Genomic DNA, 26,797 nt, shown 5'->3' on the forward strand with positions numbered 1-26,797 from the left:
TAATGGTCACATAACACAATCATTCACTTTGGTTACTTCTGGTCACCAAACATGTATATTAACGTTGGTTACCTCTGGTCACCTTACACCGCTGTTCATAAATTAACTTAGGTTACCTCTGTTCACCTTGGACACACATTGACTATGTTTACCTCTGTTCCAGTTACAATGATGCTCTGGTCACATTAAACACTCATTTAATTTGGTTACCTGTGGTCACCTTGGACATATATTCACTATGTTGACCTCTGGTCACCTTACAATAATGCTCACATAACACAATTATTCACTTTGGTTACTTCTAGTCACCAAACACATATATTGATGTTGGTTACCTCTGGTCACCTTACAATAATGCTCACATAACACAATCATTCACTTTGGTTACTTCTGGTCACCAAACACATATATTGACTATGGTTACCTCTGGTCACCTTACACTGCTGTTCATATATTGACTTAGGTTACCTCTGGTCACCTTAGACACATATTGACTATGTTTACCTCTGGTCCACGTACAATGATGCTCTGGTCACATTACACGCTCATTTAATTTGGTTACCTCTGGCCACCTTGTTCATATATTCACTATGTTGACCTCTGGTCACCTTACAATAATGCTCAGATAACACAATCATTCACTTTCGTTACTTCTGGTCACAAAACACATATATTGACGTTGGTTACCTCTGGTCACCCTACAACGCTGTTCATATATTGACTTAAATAAAGTTTGTTTAGCTTATTTGAACAGTTTTGTCTAAATTGCGTTAAAAATTTGAACTGAAAAAGTTCGTTATTAGAGTCATTCCACAATAGTGGTTTCAAAAAGTGGGACAGTGTTTTTTTTTTTTAAGTGATAGTATCATGCCATAACTGGATATAACAGAGAGTTTAAACGTTTAACTACATGATATTGATAATAAAAAGATAAAATTAAGCAGATAAAATGCCAAAATGTGCTTCTGAAAAATGACTGTGGGAAAGTGACGTAGGTTACATTGGTGTCCAGTAAAATGATTTAAATACACATATTTTGTAATAGTGACTATTAAGTTTATGCATTTTCAGTTCATTCCATTGAACCTAATGCACATTTTCTCTGTTAAGTGTCTCAATACTATTTTTTTTGGATGTTTGACTCTCTACAGTTTTGACCAAGCCTCACGAAACATCCTTATTCATGTTTAACCTATTATAAATTAACACAGAGACAACACAATATAAACTGCCTTTTGAAAACAATTTAAAGAGATAGTTTTAGTGAAAAATATACGAAAAGTTATTTTTTTATGAGTATGGAATAGAAAAATAAGAAAATTTGTAAAAAATGTAACGATCATTACAATGGACACCAAAAATTGTGTCAAAAACTAATATCCTAATAAAAAAAATAAGCGTCAAGTTTTCTTATATTTTGATAATGAATTTTATAGAAACTCCATCAAAATAGTTATACAAAGAATAGATATAACATCTACTAAACAAGAGGATGTTGAAATTCAATACAAGTCTAAATATTCCATGTAACAATCGTCACAGAATGTAACAGCCCCCGTACAATTATAGAACCTGTTGTATGTTCAAATAGTCATTTGAGTTTTGTAGAAAGCATCCACTGACCTATAAATGTGTAGAACTCATCAAAAAATCTTTCTTTTCGGTCTAAATCTAGGTTATGTGGACAAATTTTGAGCGAACCAAATGTCTGTTACACATTGAAACACCATAAGAATAAATTTAGTAATTAATATATTGAAACACCATAGGGGTAAATTTAGTGATCAATACACTATTGGGGGTCTGTTTTTTTCTGTGTTGAGTTTTTTAATGTCTAGATCTATCTAGAATATCTCTTTTGCTATATTGATTGATTGTTTTTTTGTGTTTTAACACCACTTTTAACCACTGCATTTAGGCTTTTTTGTTGCTGCCAGTCTTTATTGGAGGAAGCCGGAGTGCCCAGAGAAAACCACAGACCTGCACCTGGTTATGTCTTTTGTCCATTGATTGCCCTTTTTTACTCATGCTTTGGTTGTCTAGATTCTTATGAAATGTCAGTTCATAATTTCTTAATTGTTAATAACATATATATTTAAGGTGGGCAGTGATTTGCTTGTTCCGCATTGGTCAATAACATGGAACCGCTGGGAGGGAGTTTCGGTGAAATGGAATCTTTAATACAGTTTTAAAATTGATTTTTAAAGGGCTACCCAGAACACATGTACATTATAAGTACTAAGTAAAGCCATGAAGAGATGTAAACACAGGGAATCAAGAATAAATTTTCAGTAGTTAAACTCAAGCATAAAAACGTTAACCAAATATTTTATTTGACATAAAACTTGGAACACTCTCTGGCACAGATTCCTGAAGTTCAAAGATCTGAAAAAGAGGAAAATGGTACAGCATTAACTTTTGATATTAACTGAACTTTTCATTATAGTATTCATATATATATATATTACATTTTGCTATGATACATGTGTGGCAAAATATCTATTTTAACCAAATTAATAAATTTATATGAATAAAATAACATTGCTCTGTGTGTGTGAACATCTGAACTGTTAAGGTACATGTATTCCTTCATTGTACAGTACAAACAATGTATATATTTCTTGGTTGTTCTTGGAAAGATTTATAACTTTATCTACATGTACATGTATTATGTACATGAATTTCCACATACTTGGTGAACAAATGGCTCGAAAAATTTACATTCAATTGAGGTATTTGTTTCAATTGGTATCAGCCAGGACACAAATTTACACATTCAATATATATGTCAATGTATGTGTTATAGATCATCTTGAATTTAGTTTAGGGTATAATTCAGAATCATCACTGAACATTTTTTGGAATTATAATTTATGACTTATTCTATTTGTTTGTGTGGACTTGGCCTATCACTCACAAACATCGGACTTGAATTACTTTGTAAAAGGGTGATCTGAGTTTAAACACTGTATTTTTTTTATATCTATATCTTTGGATAATGTAAACTATGTTTAATAAATAATCTCATATCTACCTTTGAATTTGTACATAAATCGTCTAGTTCCAATCAAACAGACATCTGGCGGGTCTATTGGTTTGACCACCTCTGATGATATTATGGAATGGCGTATCGATGCACTTATCCACAAGTCCTCCTTCTTGTGGGTATAGAAGTAAACATAGGGCCACACATCAACCTAAAACAACACAGTATTGATTTTTTTATTGTTCAAAAAGGTATAAAAAATAACAACCACTTATATATCGATACCATACAGTTCAATTTCATCAGATCAGCAAAAAGTTAAAGAAACTGTTTATTACAACTGTAGGCTGATGTTGTTGCAAACCCCAATCACAAATAATTATGATATGTGTAAACTAACTATTTATCCCTCTAAAATTGTGTAATTTAAAGTTACATTTTAGAAATTTATGTAATTATATAGAAATTATAAAACCTACTACATGTATAATATCTAATTATTTGAACTAAAGATCAATCTAGAATACAAGAACCCTTTATTAAAATTCTGGAAATTCAAAATTTTTACAAAAGTATGATTCAAAATAGTGGTTAATTAGACATTTAGAAGTTTCTGCAAAACAATCCTAGAAAATATAACAGTAAAACATAATAAAACTTTAACTTAAACTGAACAAAACTGCAATACTTACAACAGCAGGGTATGTTTTTGTCCCTTGGGCAATAAGCAAATATTGCCACTCATATAACTAATACAATGTAAATATAAAGTTGAGTAAATTTGGAAGCTGAATTATGAACAAATAATCACACTGATATCTGAAGTCAACTTCAATAATTTATGAACAGTTGCATACATGGTTATCAGACATATGTAGAAACATTACTTGGACAGGAATTACAGTCAGCACTCAAGAAATTTTATCATAGCCATCATGAGCTGATCTGCCATTATGACAAAAGTGTGTCAGAAATTGTATCTAGTATTCTTCCTCAGTCACAAGTAGCCTTCCATCATTAAAGGACTGGACAAAGAAATAACACAACAGGTGCCTTATACGGTGCAGGAAATGCCTACCCTTCCAGAGCACCTGATTTCACTGCCAGTTTTAAGTGGAGTTCGTGTTGTTACTTACTTACTTTAACTGTTTGTAAATGTCTGTTGTTTACTCCTTGATTTTGAATGTTATTGTCTTATGTACATTAAAACAACAAGTCTATTCATCACTAATATTTTCCTTACCTCTGTTGCTCATTATATCTTTTAGTGTAGTGCTCAGAGACTAAGAGCTGGTCATATAAGGGCTTCTCTTGGAACAGTACAATACTATTGTCCCTCTGTTCACTGTTATCCTGCAAGTTGGACATCAGAGCCTCTTCCGGTTGAACTGAAGCAAAAGGTTGGACATCCATGGGTTTAACTGTCATCAAGGACTGGTTATCTGTCAGTTTATCCAATAAGGAGTGTTGATCAGTGGTGGTCTCATCCTGAAAAACAGCATGAAATTGTAATGCATGTAATGGCATAAAATTCTTGCACACCTTTCATCATCAAGACAAAAAAGTTCCACGTACCAAATGAAAGCAATACATTAATGGGTCTAAAACAGCTTATTTAATTTTTTTTTAATGGGTGGCTCCATCATTGTCCATTATAACTGTATGATCATGCCCAAAGTCTGGGTCTGCAATTTACATAATAAATATAGATACCTTAGACACAACAATACTATTGTTGCTCTGTTCACTGTTATCCTGCAAGTTGGACATCAGAGCCTCTTCCGGTTGAACTGAAGCAAAAGGTTGGACATCCATGGGTTTAACTGTCATCAAGGACTGGTTATCTGTCAGTTTATCCAATAAGGAGTGTTGATCAGTGGTGGTCTCATCCTGAAAAACAGCATGAAATTGTAATGCATGTAATGGCATAAAATTCTTGCACACCTTTCATCATCAAGACAAAAAAGTTCCACGTACCAAATGAAAGCAATACATTAATGGGTCTAAAACAGCTTATTTAATTTTTTTTTAATGGGTGGCTCCATCATTGTCCATTATAACTGTATGATCATGCCCAAAGTCTGGGTCTGCAATTTACATAATAAATATAGATACCTTAGACACAACAATACTATTGTTGCTCTGTTCACTGTTATCCTGCAAGTTGGACATCAGAGCCTCTTCCGGTTGAACTGAAGCAAAAGTTTGGACATCCATGGGTTTAACTGTCATCGAGGACTGGTTATCTGTCAGTTTATCCAATAAGGAGTGTTGATCAGCTGTGGTCTCATCCTGAAAAACAGCATGAAATTGTAATGCATGAAATGGCATAAAATTCTTGCACACCTTTCATCATCAAGACAAAAAAGTTCCACGTACCAAATGAAAGCAATACATTAATGGGTCTCAAACAGCTTATCTAATTTTTTTTTAATGGGTGGCTCCATCATTGTCCATTATAACTGTATGATCATGCCCAAAGTCTGGGTCTGCAATTTACATAATAAATATAGATACCTTAGACACAACAATACTATTGTTGCTCTGTTCACTGTTATCCTGCAAGTTGGACATCAGAGCCTCTTCCGGTTGAACTGAAGCAAAAGGTTGGACATCCATGGGTTTAACTGTCATCGAGGACTGGTTATCTGTCAGTTTATCCAATAAGGAGTGTTGATCAGCTGTGGTCTCATCCTGAAAAACAGCATGAAATTGTAATGCATGTAATGGCATAAAATTCTTGCACACCTTTCATCATCAAGACAAAAAAAATCCACGTACCAAATGAAAGCAATACATTAATGGGTCTAAAACAGCTTATTTAAATTTTTTTTTTAATGGGTGGCTCCATCATTGTCCATTATAACTGTATGATCATGCCCAAAGTCTGGGTCTGCAATTTACATAACAAATATAGATACCTTAGACACAACAATACTATTGTTGCTCTGTTCACTGTTGTCCTGCAAGTTGGACATCAGAGCCTCTTCCGGTTGAACTGAAGCAAAAGTTTGGACATCCATGGGTTTAACTGTCATCGAGGACTGGTTATCTGTCAGTTTATCCAATGAGGAGTGTTGATCAGCTGTGGTCTCATCCTGAAAAACAGCATGAAATTGTAATGCATGTAATAGCATATAATTCATATAATTCTTACACACTGTGATAATCAAGTGAAAACACATTCACGTACCAAGTGAAAGCAATACATTAACTGTTTAAAAATCTCATCATAGATACAAGGATTAATTTTGTATCTAGCCAGACACGCGTTTCGTCTACAAAAGACTCATCAGTGACGCTGGAATCCAATAAAGTTAAAAAGGCTAAATAAAGTAAACAACTTATTAAAAAAAAGTTGCTCCATCATTGTCCATTACTGTATGATCATGAACACATCTAACATTATAGAAATATTTACCATATTATATTGGTTATTGCTGACGTCTGAATCACTGTCATCAAGTAAATCCATGACCCATGAAGCCAGCTGCTCAGACAACCCGCTGATGTTTTCCAGGTCTATATCTCCAAGAGTGTCAGTACTGTATTCAAGGACATCATCATTTATGGACATCTTCAAAATTGGACAGAAATGGTTTGGAATCCAATGAGCATATGTCATTTCATCATTTATGTTTGATGACCAGAGGATATATGCAGGTGTGTTGCTTTCCATTTCCCTTGGCAAGATTGATCGATTGAGATCTTTTCTCACATTTGGATTTCCACGATTTGGATAAACTGATTGCAGAGGCCTTCCCAAAACTGATGCAAGTGCAAAAATCTGCCAAATTCCCATGAATTCATTTGCACTGCATACTTTCCTAATCTCTTCAAATAGTGTTCTTTCTATCAAAGATGAAGTAATTATATCTCCAGGTGTATACAGCTCTGAATACATAACGTAAGACTTTGGGAGAACAAGCGCTTCTTTATCAGATAGTTGTTCACCTCTCCTTAAATATGTATGGTCCACATACAGCGGCAAATAGCATGCCAGTTCTAATGCAATTCTGACACGTAGTTCCGTATGATTGTTTTCTGTTCCATACATTATCACACTAGCAGACCTAGGCAAGCAATTTCCATCACCAAGTACACTTGCAGGGAAATATCCTTCTTCCTTGACATCATCCGGCAACAGTTCCATCCCGAGCTTGTCAATATGTAACCCACTTCCAGAAATAGAAATGTCTTCATCTTTGTTGCACCTAAGATGTGGTATTACACTTGCGAGTTCAGTTCCTTTAATCATCATGTCATCTACTGTAGTAGAGCTCTTCAAAGTTTGTAATATAACTTCAAAAAGAGTGTCCTTATTATCTTGCACTCTTGCAATATTGACTGATAGTTCATTGATTTGTGGTGAGGTATTTTCAAGAGAGTGCAATTCTTCAACTGTTGTGTCTTGTCTGTTAAATTCTTTTTGTTTTGGTAAATCCTGTGTTCTTTCTTGTGAGTCTGCTTTTTTGTGGCTATTTGAACGAGTTGCTCTTTGGTTTTTCTTGCTCAACTGTTTTCTTGGAGTTTCCTTAAACAAACCTTTGACATTTTTCTTGTCAACTTTCTTACTTTTTTTAGAGGTGTCTTTCTTGTTCAACTGTCTTCTTTGTGTCTCTTTTATCCAACCTTCTACCATGTCTACATTATGACAGGAACCAGATCCTTGTATGCATGTTGAGCTAAAACAGCTAAGTGTGCGCTTTTCTAGAGAAGCCGAATCATTGGAAGCCCTCACAGAATGAATTTGTCTGGTTTCAGGAACAGCCTTCACATTGGTCCTCTCTTGGCGTTTTCTGTTGACATCACCTTCCTTTACTATGAAGAAATTTCTTCTAAAATGACAACATTCATTCTGCGAGTCTAGTGTTGGCCGTCTTAAATTTGCCTCTGCAAAATCAAAGAATTCACTTGCATTTTTCACCATGGCTTTTCTGTTTTTTACAGCATTTGTTACAATTCTTTTAATAACCCCGAATTCACCATCACATGGTCCTTTACCATGCCTGCTTCCAAAGAAGTGTTTCTCAACAGGAAAGCCAAAGTCTGATTTGCTGTGAAGAGCATCTGCAAATGGGGTTTTCGACTTGAACTGTGATGCTGCTCCATCACTGAAGTGAATCTGCCTCTTAGATTTAATCTCATAAACTCTTTGTATATACTCGTTTGCCAATGAAATACAATGTTGAACATAATGAAAGTCATGTTTTTTGTCTTCTGACACATAGATCATGCTTTGAGTTACGACTAACTTACAGAATTTGCATCTGATGTAGGCAACAATGCTGAAAAGAGTAACTGTGTCATGAGACCAATGTGCACTTTGTGCTTCATCCTGGTATATACATGTGTAATTTTCTGCAAAATCACTACAGAAAACAGTCCAATCAGACGGCAAATTCTGTGTCACATGTCTGAATTGGTCATGTTGCCACCAGGCAGTATTTAAGTGAGCACTGAATGGCTGTAATTCTTTTTTGAGCTCTTCAAGGAAATTATTAACACTCTCTTTCTTTAAACTTAGAACCTTCTTTGATTTTTTTTCATTTGCATGCATATACGTCTGCGTTTCCCATTTATACCATTGTATAATATGCCTTTTGTTCAAGTCTAACTGGGAAATAAACTTATCTACCCCACATAATTTGAATAAGCTTTTAACACATTCAATTTTGTAATATCTAGATCCTTCTGGTTTTTGGCATACAGTTCTTGCTAACAAGTCATATCTGGTGTTAACTCCTTTAATATTTAGTGCCTTTACTTTATATTGAATATTTGTACAATACTCACAAAGACAATTGTTAAAAATAGATTTACTCATAGTCTGTACAGTCTTGGGTCTTAGTGCAGTGAACTTGGAAAAATTTAATGTACATTCTTGGTTTTCTTTAAGGAATTCATTGTAGTTGTCCCTTAAACTGCTCTGCAAGATTCTTTTTGGTTCTTCAGATTTCAATGATGCCTGTTTTTATCCGGCAGACATACAGTGTCAAAATCTTTGTAGAATTTTTCTATCTTGTCAATTGTATCTTCTGTCAAAGCATCACTTCTTTTTGGTGTTTCAGAATCTTCTTCCCATACATCTTTAAGTTTTGAACATTTAACTGCAAATTTCCAAGAAATGCCAGCCTTTCTCTTTTCAGTATCTTTAAGTATGAAGCTAGTTAAAAGTCTTCTTTTCTTTAAAACCTCCTTAGTGCGATGTTTTCTGGTTTTATGCAAATCATCTTTCATCTTGCAGATTATTTCTTGGCTTATCCTAAGATGTCTTTTTTTTGTTGGTGTCAGTAAAAGGCCATGTTTGGTCAATGCTTCTCTTTTTCTTGGAGTTGCCTTAGCAGTCAACCCACCAACTACAGATGCAAACTTTTCAGGTGATGAAGGTAGATGCAACGAGGCTCTGTACACAGCCTTTCTTTCTGCTTCCTTTGTTGAATACCCTTGGTGAGTTTCTGTTGATTCAGCTGGCATTAGGTTTTCAGTTGTGCTCTTGGATTTATTCAATTTGTATTGCAACCGCCTTTTTTCATTAATTCTTCTTCTCTTTTGGCTTGAGTACTTTGCTCGTTGTTCTTCTTTTTTTCTCTGCCAGTATTCTCTTTCTGAACTTACTTGTGCACGTGTTTTGGGTTTAGGTTTTTTTTTTAATTTAACAATTTCCTCTGGTTTTCTTTCTTCTCCCCATTTACGTACTCGTAACCTCGTTTTTTCCCTCTGATTGATTTTTTGTTCAGAAGACCAATTTTCCCTCCATTTTCTATTTCGTTCTTTTTCTCTTTCTAAGTATGCAATATAATTTTCAGGGTCTTGTTTTATTTTGTCCCTGTAATTCTCTGACCTTTGTGCAGCAGTTTTTTTTTGTGATGCAGATTCTGATAAATGTATGGTATTTGTTTGGACATCATTGCTGATCTGTGGCCGCATTTGCGACCTCAACTTTAAGCGTAAAAACGACCTGAAAGAAATAATACAGTGGCATTATGCTTTCTGGTCTGTCCCAGATGTTTTTGGTAAAAGTTGTTTATTATGATGTTGAAGTCGTATCAACTTCAAACTTGGTATGTGCATGTTCCTTATAGTATGATCTTTCTAAATTGTATGTTAAATAAAGGTTTTGATCTCATTTTTATGGTTCACTATACTTAGAAATGTGATAATGTAATAAACTGTTGACACAGGGATATGTCTCGCCTATATGCAATTTTGATAGTTTAATGCAATTGTTTAAATTAAAACAGCAACATTTAAACATGAAAACTATTGAAAAATTTTCAAAGTCAATGAACCATGACTGAAAATGTGATGTCAAATAATCTTTATGGGGGAGATAATTGTGCAAAAACAAATGGCTGAAAAGGTTATTTACCGCTAAGTGTCAATTTTGAGGGTTATTCGCCCTTACATGTACTTGCTATTAGGTGTAATACCACCATTGATTTTCCCCTATTAGTCTATGTTAAATTTGCACTTTTCAAAAAAATGTGCAGAATTTATCTTTGTTTCAAATAAAGAAATACTTGGCATGAGTAAAGTTTTATCCTGTCCAGTACTATAGAAAAAAATTCACATAACATTTCATTGCATATAAGACAATAACCATCACTGGAAGTTAACCAATCAAATTTTCCCCCTTTTTTAACCTGTGTACAAGCTTTAGTAACCATGTAACCTCAAGTTAACAAAATATTCTATAGAAACCCCAAATAAAAAAATAATGGTGCTTTGAAATACCCAAGATATATATTTATGACCCAGAAATGTTTTACTGCAATGAAATGTAGGATCAATAACTTACAACTGTCAAATTCAAGGGAATATTTTTTTTCGACCTATTTTCGTATGCAACCGGATGTGACGTACTATGATTTGGTGGTATTACACCTATTAGATGAAAATTTATTGAATAATTCCATGTCATAGGATAATGTATTTAAGGAATGACTGTAATATTTTTTCTGTCTATGAAGAAATAACATAAAAAATGTGGTGCACACTGAATAACCCGCGTAGCGGGTTATTTAAAGTGTGCACCACATTTTATATCTTATTTTGAATAGGCAGAAAAAATATTACAGTCATTTCTTATAATTTAATTCTTAATTCCATTTCAAACCGGAGTAAATCATGAAAAAACGTTGATGACGTCACGATCACATGACAAAATTATGTCTATGAGCTGATAAACAAGAGTGCACACGCTGAAATGTCTCGCCTTCTTTACTAATCATTGATATTATGTTGATAGTCCTAAATATAAAGCTTTATTACAACTGTCACATAAACTTAACATTAACCAAGTAAACTAAACATTAAGTTAACCAATGAACCATGAAAATGAGGTCAAGGTCAGATGAACCATGCTAGGCAGGCATGTACAGCTAACATTTCTTCCATACAACAAATATAGTTGACCTATTGCTTATAGTTTAAGAAAAACAGACCAAAACACAATAAAATGCTCCGCTGGGGCGCAGCTTGATACGACCGCAGAGGTCGAAGCCTGAACAGTTGGGGCAAGTATGGACACAACATTCAAGCTTGATGCAGCACTGAATTTGGATTGTAATTAAATATTTGACACAGCATAGGTTTCTGACACAGAATGAAAGTGGTCTAATAACTAAAAAATTTTAATTTACCTATTCAAACCATATCATTATTATTTGCTTTTTATATATAAATCAGAAATAACCAATTTAAAATGGTAAATTTTAAAGAAAAAAAATGAAAAAAAAATCCCCCCCCCCAATTTTTTGAACCCCCTTATGATTCATCACCCATAAACTCAATCCCAGCTTTCCTTTTGTGGTATGGAACCTTGCAGTACAATTTCATAAAGATCCATACACTTACACACAAGTTATTGTCCTGAAACTAGAAAAATGCTTGTTTTTTTTGCCCTTTTATGGCCCCTAATTACTAAAATTTTGAGAGAATTACCTCCAAAATAAATCCCAGCCTTCCCTTTGTGGTATGGTACCTTGCAGTACAATTTCAGAAAGATCCATACACTTGAACACAAGTTATTGTCTGGAAACTAGAAAAATGCTTGTTTTTTGGCCCCTTTTTGGCCCCAAATTCCTAAACGTTTAAAGCAATTAACCCCAAACTCAAACCCAGCTTTCACTTTGTGATATGGAACCTTGCAGTACAATTTCATAAAGATCCATACACTTACACACAAGTAATTGTCCTGAAACTAGAAAAATGCTTGTTTTTTTGCCTTTTTATGGCCCCAAATTACTAAAATTTTGAGGGAATTACCCCCAAAAACAATCCCAGCCTTCCCTTTGTGGTATGGTACCTTGCGGTACAATTTCAGAGAGATCCATACACTTGAACACAAGTTTTCGTCTGAAAACTAGAAAAATGCTTATTTTTGGCCCCTAATTCCTAAACTTTTTGGGCAATTACCCCGAAACTCAATTCCAGCTTTCCCTGTGTGATATGGAACCTTGTAGTACAATTTCATAAAGATCCATACACTTACAAACAAGTTATTGTCATGAAACTAGAAAAATGCTTGTTTTTTGCCCCTTTTTGGTCCCTAATTTCTAAAATTTGGAGGCAATTACCCCCAAAATCAATCCCAGCATTCCCTTTGTGATATGGAACCTTGTGATACAATTTCAGAGAGATCCATTGACTTACACACAAGTTATTGTCATGAAACTAGAAAAATGCTTGTTTTTTGCCCCTTTTTGGCCCCTAATTCCTAAAATTTGGCGGCAATTACCCCCAAAATAAATCCCAGCATTCCCTTTGTGATATGGAACCTTGTGGTACAATGTCAGAGAGATCCATACACTTACACACAAGTTATGTCTGGAAATTACAAAAATGCTTATTTTTGGCCCCTTTTTGGCCCCTAATTCCTTAACTGTTGGTACCATAACCCCCAAAATCAATCCCAACCTTCCTTTTGTGGTATTGAACCTTATGGTAAAATTTCATTGAGATCCATTCACTTAAACTAAAGTAAGAGTGCGAAAACTAATGTGTCTTCGGACGACGACGACAACGACGACGACGACGACGACGACGCCAACGTCATACCAATATACAACCACAAAAATTTTTTTGCAGTCGTATAAAAACTTAACACTGAGCAATGAACCTTAAAAATGAGGTCAAGGTAAAAAAAAACCTGCGTGACTGACAAATAGATCATAAAATATTTCCATACACCAAATATAGTTGAACTATTGCATATAGTATTAGAAAAAAAGACCAAAACTCAAAAACTTAACTTTGACCACTGAACCATGAAAATGAGGTCAAGGTCAGATGACACCTGCCAGCTAGACATGTACACCTTACAATCATTCCATACACCAAATATAGTAGACCTATTGCATACAGTATAAGAAAAACAGACCAAAACACAAAAACTTAACTATAACCACTAAACCATGAAAATGAGGTCAAGGTCAGATGACACCTGCCAGTTGGACATGTACACCTTATAGTCCTTCCATACACCGAATATACTAGACCTATTGCTTATAGTATCTGAGATATGGACTTGACCACCAAAACTTAACCTTGTTCACTGATCCATTAAAATGAGGTCGAGGTAAAGTGAAAACTGTCTGACGGGCATGAGGACCTTGCAAGGTACGCACATACCAAATATAGTTATCCTATTACTTATAATAAAAGAGAATTTAACATTACAAAAAATCTTAACTTTTTTTTCAAGTAGTCACTGAACCATGAAAATGAGGTCAAGGACATTAGACATGTGACTGACGGAAACTTCGTAACATGAGGCATCCATATACTGATTTTAATAGTTCGGTCTTAAGTTGTACTGTTATACCACTGTCCCAGGTTAGGGGGAGGGTTGGGATCCTGCTAACATGTTTAACCCCACCGCATTATGTATGTATGTGATTGTCCCAATTCAGGAGCCTGTAATTCAGTGGTTGTCGTTTGTTTATGTGTTACATATTGGTTTTTTTATATAAATAAGGCCTTTAGTTTTTTCGATTGAATTGTTTTACATTTGTCATTTCAGGGCCTTTTAAAGCTGACTACGCGGTATGGGCTTTGCGCATTGTTAAAGATCGTACCGTTACCTATAATTGTTAATTTCCGAGTTATTTTGGTCTCTTGTGGAGAGTTGTGTCATTGGCAATCATACCACATCTTCTTTTTTATATTCACACATTACAACTCATCACTGTTAAGCTGGTGGCCAAGTATGGGTCATTCCGCTCATTAATTTGAAGTAGTGTTTGACAAAAATATTTAACAGGCAAATGGACAAACAGACGGATTTTTATACAAGGTGATTGTAATATAGCCCCACTCTTAGAGTGGAAGTATAGTATATGAAACGTATATAATATACCGGATTTATAGTGGTTTCTTCGGTATCAGGCAATCACACTACATTTTAGTCTTATCCGATATTATTGCGCAAAGTTTATTTCAATAAATTTTTCCTGAAATATAATATTTTCTTTAATGCAACAAGATCTTTGTTTAAATATAAAATCTTCGTGTCCATGTGTAACAATCTTTAGGTGTACTAGTGTCTCAATGTTACAATCATCACAGAAATGCCAGTATAATCATTACAATAGTGGCAGTGCATTGGGAGTATGCAAAAATAAACTTTTGACATTTGAAATGCAGATGGCATTATAATATTTATTAAGTCTAACATAAACATGTTTATTTCTGCAATTCAAGATTTTAGTGTCCCTGTGTAACTATCACTTAAAATTTTGGAGTCTCAATGTAACAATTGTGTTTTATTCTGGCGTCTCCATGTTACAATCATCACAAAAATAGTGACTATATTGTCACTTCAATATTTACAGAGCATTTTGCAAGTATGTAAATGAAAAAAATTGACATTAAAGTCCATTAAAATGAAGATGGCATTACTGCACATAAATATTTTCTAAAATAAACATGTTTTTCTGCAATTCAACATGATTGTTACAGAGACGCATAATTTTGGTGTCCCTATGTTACAATCACTTTGAATTCTTGTGTCTAATTTGTAACAATCGCTACATAATTTGGTGTCTCAATGTTACAATCATCACAGAAATAGGGTCTGTATTGTCATTAGTAGGCATTACAATAGTTGCAGTGTATTTGCATGTATGCAAATGAAAACTTGTGACATTAAAGTCCGTGGTATATTTAACCATTAATATTTGCTTTAAAAATTATGTGTTTTCCACAATTTTGCTTGATTGTTACCGAGACACAAGATCTAAGTGTCCGTATGTAACAATCGTTTCTTAAAACGGTGTCTTTTTGCATGATAATATAAAAACATTTTTTTATTGTAACCAAGGGAAATATAAAGTTCGTGGATATCGATAGACTTTATACATTTCTTCTTCATAGGACTGGTAAATATTTGCATTATTATACAATACTTCAACTATTAATAAAGAACTGTGAATGATCGTTACTTGTGTCGATCGTTAAATTTCAGGACACAAAAACGTTACCTACCCATTCTCCGCCATATTCCATTTGTGTTCCCCGCTTGTACACGTCAATGATTCATGTGCACATGCTATGTCACTAACACAAAAATTGAGGTTTTGCTGATGCGCAGTAAGAAAATATAGGTGAATGAATGATCGTTACAAACTGGACACGAATGTCAGCCGGTGCATTTCAATTACGATCACGTGTCAACGGAACGTCTTTATGTTATTGTTTTCACATTTTACACAGAGAAGACATAATTGGTGCATTTAAACATAATCGCTCATGCATGGCACCTACAATTAAAAATCCTGAGACCATTAGTTTTGGGTTTGACAGTGGACACGACAGTAGCGATCGTTTACATTAATTTCAAAACAATATTTTTACCTTTTTTGTTTATTTTTCTCCAACAAAATCGTGTATAATAACGGTTTAAACCATCTACTTCACCATAGATTACTCAATAAAACATAAATATACAAATATAACGTATTTGTGTATAATTGAAAACACCGTACCAAGGATGTCCCAGAAAATGGCCGATTATTTTACCCTACTTCATCATAAACTGGTTTCAAAATATATTTAAAAAAACATTAACAACCGAAATTATATCTTCTTTTATTTCTTTGATATGCTATTCAAAGCATGACATTACGAAATGACCTTAAATATAGACCAAAGACTTAGTTTTTACTTGTTTTAAATGAGAAGTCTATTTTTAGCCACTACCGTGGAATGACTCATATATCCCCATTATTATTTAATCTATTGATAGCTTACCTTACTATCCCTATAGATCTATCTATAAGCAGCTTAGCTTGAATGTTAAATAGTATGGTGCTGTTCCAATGTGTCTTCTTTTTCTGTTTCTTGAGAAGGATTTTTTCAACCTGTTCAGTCACTTTAAAGTGTTACAATTCATATTTAGACGCAACACATAAATGGTGACCAAAAAGGTACCGCAATCACAGGATGGACCCTAAAATCAAAAAAATAAAATATGCACATTTTCTTATCTTTTTTTTATGGGACAAGGAGATGTGATTTTATTGCCAATGTATCGACAGTTATTTATGATGATTCATAGACCGAAAAACAAATAAGTGAACAAATTACAGGTTACGGTAGGGCCTTCAATATTTCAACGGTCCAGGTTGAAAAATAAATGACATGACTTGAAAAAAAAACATGAAAACTAAATAATAGACCAAAGTTGAGCTCGAGTTACATTCATTGAAATATTTGAAATAATTATGAGGTTAACAAGACATGAGCTTTCAGATAATCTACAAACATGCTGCCCACACCTGAAAAAATAATTGTCTGCTTTCAGAGTGCTTTCCTAAAATCATGAATGAGTGTGATCGTCTTCTGGCTGAACGCCAAGCGTATAAGGATAAGATGTGATTTTAAAGGAAATTATCCATCTGATAATTTACAAGTAAATAACAGATTTTACCTGAACTTCTAAAACAATGATTCAAATCGTATGCTTCTTTGCTACATGTATGTAAAACTAGAGGCTCTAAAGAGCCTGTGTCATTCACCTTGGTCTATGTGCTGCAGTGCATATTAAACAAAGGACACTCTACAACATTAAAGACAAGAAAAGAATTCATGACAAAATTCTCTGTTTAGATGATGGTGACTTGTTTGTAGATCTTACTTTACTGAGCAATTTTGCTGTTTACATTTTATCTCTATCTATTATAATATTCAAGATAATAACCAAAAACTGCAAAATTTCCTTAAAATTACCAATTCAGGGGCAGCAACCATACAAGGGGTTGTCTGATGCGTCTGATAATTTCAGTGCACATAGATCTTGACCTGATGAACATTTTTACCGCATGTCAAATTTGCTCTTAACATGCTTAATGCTTTAGTTTCAGAGATATATAAGCCAAAAACTGCATTTTACCACCATGTTCTATTTTTAGCCAAGGCGGCTATCTTGCTTGATGGGTGGGGTCATCGGATACAATTTTTAACCTAAATACCCTAAGGATGATTTAGGCCAACTATGGTCTGATTTGGCCAAGTAGTTTCAGAGGAGAAGATCTTTGTAAAAGATTACAAAAATTAAGAAAAAATTGTGAAAAAAATTGGCTTTAAAGGGCGATTACTCTTTATGGGGTCAATTGACAATTTTTGACATGTTTGACTTATTTGTAAATCTTACTTTGCTGAACAATTTTGCTGTTTACAGTTTATCTCTATCTATTATAATATTCGGGATAATAACCAAAAACTGCAAAATTTCCTTAAAATTACAATTCACAGGCAGCAACCCAACAACGGGTTGTCTGATGAGTCTGAAAATGTCAGGGCAGATAGATCTTGACCTTATGAACATTTTACCCACATCAGATTTGCTCTAAATGCTTTAGTTTCAGAGATATAAGCCAATAAAATGCTTCGCTGAGCGCAGCCTGATATGACCGCAGAGGTCGAACCCTGAACAGTTGGGGCAAATTTGGACACAATATTCAAGCTTGATACTGTCTGAATTTGGATTGTGATCAAATTTTTGACATAATATAGGTTTCTTACACAAAATAAATGTGGTCAAAGATCTTTCAAATTTATTGCGCAATACTGTGCAATGAAAGATTTCTTCTTGAAAATTTTCAAAAATTCGAAATATGAAAAATTTTGAAAAAAAAATATGAATCCCTTAAAAAAATTGGAAAAAAAATCCCCCCCCTACTTTTTGAAACCCTCCTTGGAGCAATAACCCCATTACTCAATCCCAGCCTTTCCTTTGTAGTATGGAACCTTGTAGTACAATTTTATAGAGATCCATACACTTAAACACAAGTTATTGTCTGGAAACTAGAAAAATGCTTGTTTTTGGCCCTTTTTGGCCCCTAATTCCTACATGTTTTGGGCAATTAACCCCAAACTCAATCCCAGACTTCCCTTTGTGATATGGAACCTTGTGTTACAATGTCAGAGGAATCCATAAACTTACACACAAGTTATTGTCTGGAAACTAGAAAAATGCTTGTTTTTGGCCCCTTTTTGGCCCTTTATTCCTAAACTGTTGGCCCCATAACCCCAAAGATGAATCCCAACCTTCTACTTGTGGTATTAAACATTGTGGTACAATTTCAGAGCAATCGAAATACTTATACACAAGTTATTATCCTGAAACTAGAAAAATTCTTGTTTTGGACTATTTTTGGGCCCCTAATTCCTAAACAGTTGAGACCATCATCCCCAAAATCAATCCCAACCTTCCTTTTGTGGTATTGAACCTTCTTAAAAAATTTCATAGAGATCCATTCACTAAAACTAAAGTTATTGTCTGGAAACCAATGTGTCTTCGGATGACGAAGCAGACGACGATTACGACTTCATACCATTATACGATCCAAATAAATTTTTTGCTGTCATATAAAAACTGCATTTTACCCCCATGTTCTATTTTTAGCCATGGCGGCCATCTTGGTTGATGGCCAGGGTCATCGGATACATTTAACTAGATACCCTCAGGATGATTTAGGCCAAGTTTGGTTGTATTTGGCCCAGCAGTTTCAGAGGAGAAGATTTTTGTAAAAGTTAACGGATAACTACGGACGATGGACGCCAAGTGATGAGAAAAGCTCACTTGGCCCTTTACTGCATCATACAGATAAAAGAAATTTGACTTATCGGTATGTTTGCAATACATTCATGACATTCTGCATTGTTTAAGGCATGTTTAAAGCAGAAACAATGGAACGCATGCATTAATTATTCATTTTCAATACTTTGTGAAAGAGAACAACATGTTTTATGCACTGTCATGACTATGACAAACTTCAAATGGTGTAATGCAACCTGTGACGTCAAGTGTGATTCGCTGTGATTCAACACAATAAAGTACTGTAGATTGTTTGTTCTTTTCTTTTTTTATTATAGTATTTTTCATTTTTTCATAATTACAGATAAAAAAAATAAAGGACTTTTTGTTTAACATGTTTAAGATACTGACTTTATCACTGTAAAATATATTTTACCATGATAAAGTCAGTATCAAAAACAAAAAGTCCTTTATTCTATATTTCTCACGTAGTCGCATTAATCACAATAAAAACCTCTCAATAATTTCTGAATTTACAATATCAACATTGATCAATGTATCTAAATTTGTCTACCTTATTGAATAGTTTCCCCGAAATATTCAAAAACTCATATGTATATGCATACTTAATTGAAGCTATATAAATAGAATAGGTAAATTGTTAACAGTAAACATGCTTTTATAGACAATACTATACAGTATGTGTTTTTCTGTTGTTGAAGGCCATACAAGTGCCTATAATTGCTTCGCACAGTGCGGAGCTATTAGTTTCAGTCGATAAACAAGCCATCTTGAAATAATTACTAATCACATATAAATTCTGATTGGTTGCTTTATGATGCGGCTGAGATACAGCAACAGCTATTGGCTTAAATGAGATAAAGAATTACAGACTTTTCTTGTCTCAGGATAAGACACCAAATGCGGGAAAATTAACTGTGTATTCCGATCAACTGTCATTAGTTCATGTTCATTTTATTATGCATATATTGCACACTGAAATTCAATATTGAAATATCAATTATTAATACGTGTTTATTTGCTTTGTTAATCTGCAATATGCACGATTTGTTTAGCTAAACAATGTTCCTATACAATGTTTACAAAAATGCATTATCTGTATTTTATAACTTCTGCCAATATAGGCACACCTCCAGAATACTAATTCAACAACCACATGCACACATATTACCATAAATTAGGGTAAAGCGAAGCAGTCCACAGCTTTTAAAAAAGCTCAAACTTGTTAATGCTTACATTCACTTCATTTAACATGTTTATACTTTGACGGATAGTTGTTTCATTGGCAATCATACCACATCTCCTTATTTTTATATTAACGGATTAAAGGTGTAATAAAATTAATATGTGTTATAAAAAAAGATAACGTAAATTATTGTTCATACAACTTGATGAAAATAGATAATCATGCCAAAATTATCAACCAGAATATTAAGTAGTTGTCCTGGTACTACCCATAGTGATACTATAAATGCTTGTATAGAACAAGACTGATATGATGTGCCAGATTTTTATCTAAGCCATTTTAGCAGCCACAAGTAAACAATACATGATTCTACACAATTAAAATCAGTTCTACCTTCTGCAACTTGCAAGCTCACAAGGTACATGTAAAATCTCACTAAAAGACATCATATGGAGCACTAGGTAATATACATTATTCTGATTTGTATCAAACCTGTCCTTAAGCTTGCTCTTACCATGCTTACTCATACATGTAACAACAAATTTCTACCAGATTTTGTTTAGCCTGCATTTACAAGGTCCATACATATTATCTATCCCCTTTTATACTTCTATGCCACATAAATATATTATTTTAATGATATTAACAAATTTTGTCGCGAGTGCTATGTCAAGAATGTGGAGTCCATAAACTGTTTTCTCACATTCAGGGGTACTACTTGTACAAGTAATCTTTATTTACTTGAAGAAGTAAAAAAAATATACTTGTATAAGTTAATTATAATGTTTGAATAATCTCCCCTTAATTTTATAAAAAATTCACTTGTATAAGTAAAATTTTTTTACAATCCCACAAACATTCTCAAGTTTTGAGATGTAAAAACATGCCATTGATTTTTCCCAGGTTAGCTCATAATTTTTTATTAGAGTTCAATGTGTCATCTCATTAATTCAACAAAGAAACTGATTGCGCAAAGATCTTAAGTATTTGCGCAAGGCCTTAAAAAATTGCTCCTTGGGGGCTTGTAAATGAGCAGTGTTCTGAAGATAACAGACAAATGAGATTTTCATTGTCCATGAAATTACACTTAAATGATAAGTTAAGACATCTGCAAAGGACAGACAATTTAAAATTCTATTAGAGCAAAGAAGTCCTAAGAATTCAACAAAAGAAGATAGGATGAATTTTTTACTTGTATAAGTAAATAAAATGCTCCGCAGGGCGCAGCTTGATACGACCGCAGAGGTCGAACCCTGAACAGTTGGGGGAAGTATGGACACAACATTCAAGCTTGATACAGCTTTGGATTTGGATTGTGATTAAATATTTGACACAGCATAGGTTTCTAACAGATTGAATGTGGTCTAAGAACTTAAAAATTTTAAATTGGACATTCACCTATTATGGTCCAATATCCAAAATCTAAATACATGGTTAGATTCAGCATATCAAAGAACCCCAAGAATTCAATTTTTGATGAAATCAAACAAAGTTTAATTTTGGACCCTTTTGACCTCAAGTGGACAAAGTTGATAACGGGGCCCAAAAATCAAAAATCTAAATACATGGTTAGATTCAGCATATCAAAGAACCCCATATATTCAATTTTTGTTGAAATCAAACAAAGTTTAATTTTGGACCCCGATTTGGACCAACTTGAAAAATGGGCCCATAATCAAAAATCTAAATACATGTTTAGATTCAGCATATCAAAGAACCCTAAGAATTCAATTTTTGTTAAAATCAAACTAAGTTTAATTTTGGACCCTTTGGACCTTAATGTAGACCAATTTGAAAACGGAACCAAAAATTAAGAATCTAAATACACGGTTAGATTCGGCATATCAAAGAACCCCAATAACTCAATTTTTGATGAAATCAAACAAAGTTTAATTTTGGACCCTTTTGACCTCAATGTGGACAAAGTTGATAACGGGGCCCAAAAATCAAAAATCTAAATACATGGTTAGATTCAGCATATCAAAGAACCCCATATATTCAATTTTTGTTGAAATCAAACAAAGTTTAATTTTGGACCCCGATTTGGACCAACTTGAAAACTGGGCCCATAATCAAAAATCTAAATATATGTTTAGATTCAGCATATCAAAGAACCCTAAGAATTCAATTTTTGTTAAAATCAAACTAAGTTTAATTTTGGACCCTTTGGACCTTAATGTAGACCAATTTGAAAACGGAACCAAAATTTAAGAATCTAAATACACAGTTAGATTCGGCATATCAAAGAACCCCAATAATTCAATTTTTGATGAAATCAAACAAAGTTTAATTTTGGACCCTTTGGACCTCAATGTGGACCAATTTAAAAACGGGGCCCAAAATCCAAAAACTAAATACACAGTTAGATTCAGCATATTAAAGAACCCCATGAAATCAAGAATAAAACCCCATTGAAATTGGTCAAGAAATAAGCAATTTATAGGAAGTATCTTCTTTTGCACAATCCTGTGCTATTAAATATTTCTTGCTATTGCGCAATACTGTACAATTGACAATTTCTTGCTATTGCGCAATATTGTGCTATTGGATATTTCTTGCTATTGCGCAATACTGTGCAATTGAAGATTTCTTGCTATTGTGCAATACTGTGCAATTGAAAATTTCTTGCTATTGCACAATACTTATTATATAATAATTTACACATCCTGTTTGGTGTGTATCTCCTACCATATCATTATTATTTGATTTTAAATATAAATCAGAAATAACCAACTTAAAATGGAAAATTTTAAAAGAAACAAAAAAGGAAAAAAAGAAAAAAAGGAAAAAAAAATAAATCCCCCCCCAAAATTTTTTGAACCCCCATTATGATTCATCACCCCCAAACTCAATCCCAGCCTTCCCTTTGTGGTATGGTACCTTGCAGTACAATTTCAGAGAGATCCATACACTTGAACACAAGTTATTGTCTGGAAACTAGAAAAAAATGTGTTTTTGGCCCCTTTTTGGCCCCAAATTCCTAAACGTTTAGGGCAATTACCCCCAAACTCAAACCCAGCTTTCCCTTTGTGATATGGAACCTTGTAGTACAATTTCAGAAAGATCCATACACTTACACACAAGTTATTGTCATGAAACTAGAAAAATGCTTGTTTTTTGCCCCTTTTTTGGCCCCTAATTCCTAAAATTTGGAGGCAATTACCCCCAAAATCAATCCCAGCATTCCTTTAGTGATATGGAACCTTGTGGTACAATGTCAGAGAGATCCATACACTAACACACAAGTTATGTCTGGAAGTTACATAAATGCTTATTTTTGGTCCCTTTTTGGCCCCTAATTCCTTTACTGTTATTACCATAACCCCCAAAATCAATCCCAACCTTCCTTTTGTGGTATTGAACCTTGTGGTAAAATTTCATAAAGATCCATTCACTTAAACTAAAGTTAGAGTGCGAAAACCAATGTGTCTTCGGACGACGCCGGACGACGACGACGACGACGACAACGTCATACCAATATACGACCACAAAATTTTTTTTGCGGTCGTATAAAAACTAAATACACGGTTAGATTCAGCATATTAAAGAACCCCATGAAATCAAGAATAAAACCCCATTGAAATTGGTCAAGAAATAAGCAATTTATAGGAAGTATCTTCTTTTGCACAATCCTGTGCTATTAAATATTTCTTGCTATTGCGCAATACTGTACAATTGACAATTTCTTGCTATTGCGCAATATTGTGCTATTGGATATTTCTTGCTATTGCGCAATACTGTGCAATTGAAGATTTCTTGCTATTGCGCAATACTGTGCAATTGAAGATTTCTTGCTATTGTGCAATACCGTGCAATTGAAAATTTCTTGCTATTGCACAATACTTATTATATAATAATTTACACATCCTGTTTGGTGTGTATCTCCTACCATATCATTATTATTTGATTTTAAATATAAATCAGAAATAACCAACTTAAAATGGAAAATTTTAAAAGAAACAAAAAAGGAAAAAAAGAAAAAAAGGAAAAAAAAATAAATCCCCCCCAAAAATTTTTTGAACCCCCATTATGATTCATCACCCCAAAACTCAATCCCAGCCTTCCCTTTGTGGTATGGTACCTTGCAGTACAATTTCAGAGAGATCCATACACTTGAACACAAGTTATTGTCTGGAAACTAGAAAAAAATGTGTTTTTTGGTCCCTTTTTGGCCCCAAATTCCTAAACGTTAAGGGCAATTACCCCCAAACTCAAACCCAGCTTTCCCTTTGTGATATGGAACCTTGTAGTACAATTTCAGAAAGATCCATACACTTACACACAAGATATTGTCATGAAACTAGAAAAATGCTTGTTTTTTGCCCCTTTTTTGGCCCCTAATTCCTAAAATTTGGAGGCAATTACCCCCAAAATCAATCCCAGCATTCCTTTAGTGATATGGAACCTTGTGGTACAATGTCAGAGAGATCCATACACTAACACACAAGTTATGTCTGGAAGTTACAAAAATGCTTATTTTTGGCCCCTTTTTGGCCCCTAATTCCTTTACTGTTATTACCATAACCCCCAAAATCAATCCCAACCTTCCTTTTGTGGTATTGAACCTTGTGGTAAAATTTCATAAAGATCCATTCACTTAAACTAAAGTTAGAGTGCGAAAACCAAGTGTCTTCGGACGACGCCGGACGACGACGACGACGCCGGACGACGACTACGCCAACGTCATACCAATATACGACCACAAAAATTTTTTTGCGGTCGTATAAAAAATCTGAATGTCTAAGGGACATAACTAAGCCAAAAAATAATTTACCTATACAAGTAAATAAAATACACTTGTATAAGTATCCTACAAATTTACTTATATAAGTATATTAATATTTACTTCTTCAAGTAAATAAAAATTACTTGTACAAGTAGTACCCCTGACTGTCTCATGCACGAGATGTATACTTTGGCCTTTGTTAGTCTTGTATCATTTTTAATTTTAGTTTCTTGTGTATAATTTGGAGTTCAGTATGGCGTCCATTATCACTGAACTAGTATACATATTTGTTTAGGGGCCAGCTGAAGGACGCCCCCGGGTGCGGGAGTTTCTCGCTGCATTGAAGACCCATTGGTGGCCTTCGGCTGTTGTCTGATCTATGGTCGGGTTGTTGTCTCTTTGACACATTCCCCATTTCCATTCTCAATTTTATTTAGTATTTTTAGCTATGTCATAACAACCTGTTACACTTCCTGTATTACATGTACTAGCACTACTTCGCTCTCTCACCTTTTTTGCCCTATCTTTGTCACGGTCCTCTGTTTAAATAGGCTATTTATATTTGAAGACCTATTTTGCATAATCATAATGGACATATTCTGTTGCCGTCCTGATACTCCCGAATATCACGAATATAAACCATGTACATAGTGACGTAATCAATCAATCATACATTATTTCCTGCCAAGTTGAGACAAGTACAAAATGTAAATAACTGTATTATTCTATTCTTATTATAAAAAAATTTGTAAGGGTTTCGCGGAACCCAGTGTCTCGCCTACTTTTGCTGTTGTCCATGTTTTCTGTGTGATAGGGGAATGCACATAATAGATTTACAGTTAATGAAATAAAACGTTTGAAATGTATGAAAAAAGTTATGCTTGTAAAAAATGAATACAGTATACAATCAAATCTATAGATTTATAAAAGAGTTGAAACATAACTTTATTGAATGAACAAATGATAAAGAAGATAATTTTTACATTGCTTGATGATTTATCCCTTAATTCAGATGACGACGGAATGTAGGATCGCTATGTCTAGCTTTTGCGACAAAAGTCACAGGCTCAACAAAAATGGGTAAAAAATTATTAAAAATTTTCCTCTAGATACTATCTTTTGATTGTAAGAAGCTTCTGTCCAAGTTTGGTAAAAATCCGGGATGGTTTATGAATCTAATAAATGTTTTAAAAATTTTAACTGCAGACTGTATGTAATGTTAACTGGAAGAAAAACTAAGTCCATTTATAAGTAATATACGGAAAAACAGGAAATAAATTTTAAAAAAATTTCCTGCTAGATACTAGCTTTTTATCATAAACAAGCTTCTGTCCAAGTTTGGTACAAATCCAGGATATTTTAAGAAAGTAATTAAAAATTTTAAAACTTTAACTACAGAGTGAATGTAATGTTAACTGGCAGAAAAACTAAGTCAATTTATAAGTAAAATACAGATAAACAGGATCTTTTTTTACAAAATTTACTTCTGGATACTATCTTACGATCATAAACAAGCTTCTGTCCAAGTTTGGTAGAAATCCAGGATATTTTAAGAAAGTTATTATAATTTTAAAAACTTAAACCACAGAGTGAATGTAATGTTAACTGGCAGAAAAATTAAGTCCATTTATAAGTAAAATACGGATAAACAGGATTTATTTTTTTTACAAAATTTACTTCTGGATACTATCTTATGATCATAAACAAGTTTCTGTTTAAGTTTGGTAGAAATCCAGGATAGTTTAAGAAAGTTATTAAAATTTCAAAAACTTTAACCACAGACATGACAGAGTGAATATTTGTGGACACCGCCGACGCAATGTAGGATCGCTATGT

General features: G+C 33.8%; 1 protein-coding gene across 7 annotated transcripts; it reads right to left on the reverse strand.

Annotated features, from left to right (window-relative positions):
• Nucleotides 1-2,312: 2,312 nt before the first annotated feature.
• LOC127701423 (uncharacterized) lies at nucleotides 2,313-7,710 on the reverse strand. 7 transcript variants are annotated; one of them, XM_052205292.1, is made up of 8 exons: nucleotides 6,408-7,710; nucleotides 5,908-6,084; nucleotides 5,504-5,680; nucleotides 5,102-5,278; nucleotides 4,700-4,876; nucleotides 4,230-4,474; nucleotides 3,035-3,197; nucleotides 2,313-2,385 (listed from the first exon to the last, which is right to left on the reverse strand). In XM_052205292.1, exons 1-7 carry the CDS (start codon nucleotides 7,626-7,628, stop codon nucleotides 3,140-3,142), a joined length of 2,232 nt encoding a protein of 743 aa, XP_052061252.1. In that variant the 5' UTR covers nucleotides 7,629-7,710; the 3' UTR covers nucleotides 2,313-2,385; nucleotides 3,035-3,139. The 7 variants fall into 7 exon arrangements, with proteins under 7 accessions (XP_052061252.1, XP_052061256.1, XP_052061254.1 ...); XM_052205296.1 differs by lacking the exon at nucleotides 5,908-6,084; XM_052205294.1 differs by lacking the exon at nucleotides 5,504-5,680.
• Between the last annotated feature and the right edge of the window lie 19,087 nt (nucleotides 7,711-26,797).

The sequence above is a fragment of the Mytilus californianus genome, unplaced genomic scaffold (genome assembly GCF_021869535.1).
Source record: "Mytilus californianus isolate M0D057914Y unplaced genomic scaffold, xbMytCali1.0.p SCAF_5, whole genome shotgun sequence".
In the NCBI taxonomy this organism is placed as follows: Eukaryota; Metazoa; Mollusca; class Bivalvia; order Mytilida; family Mytilidae; genus Mytilus; species Mytilus californianus.

What these genes read in the sequence shown, in the direction of transcription:
- LOC127701423 (XM_052205292.1), bottom strand. Translation starts at nt 7,628, where the DNA reads ATGGTAGAAGGTTGGATAAAAGAGACACAAAGAAGACAGTTGAACAAG. An exon ending in ATAGTATTGTTGTGTCTAAG is followed by an intron (nt 5,279 to 5,503) that starts GTATCTATATTT and finishes GCTGTTTTTCAG; the next exon opens with GATGAGACCACAGCTGATCA. An exon ending in ATAGTATTGTTGTGTCTAAG is followed by an intron (nt 4,475 to 4,699) that starts GTATCTATATTT and finishes GCTGTTTTTCAG; the next exon opens with GATGAGACCACCACTGATCA.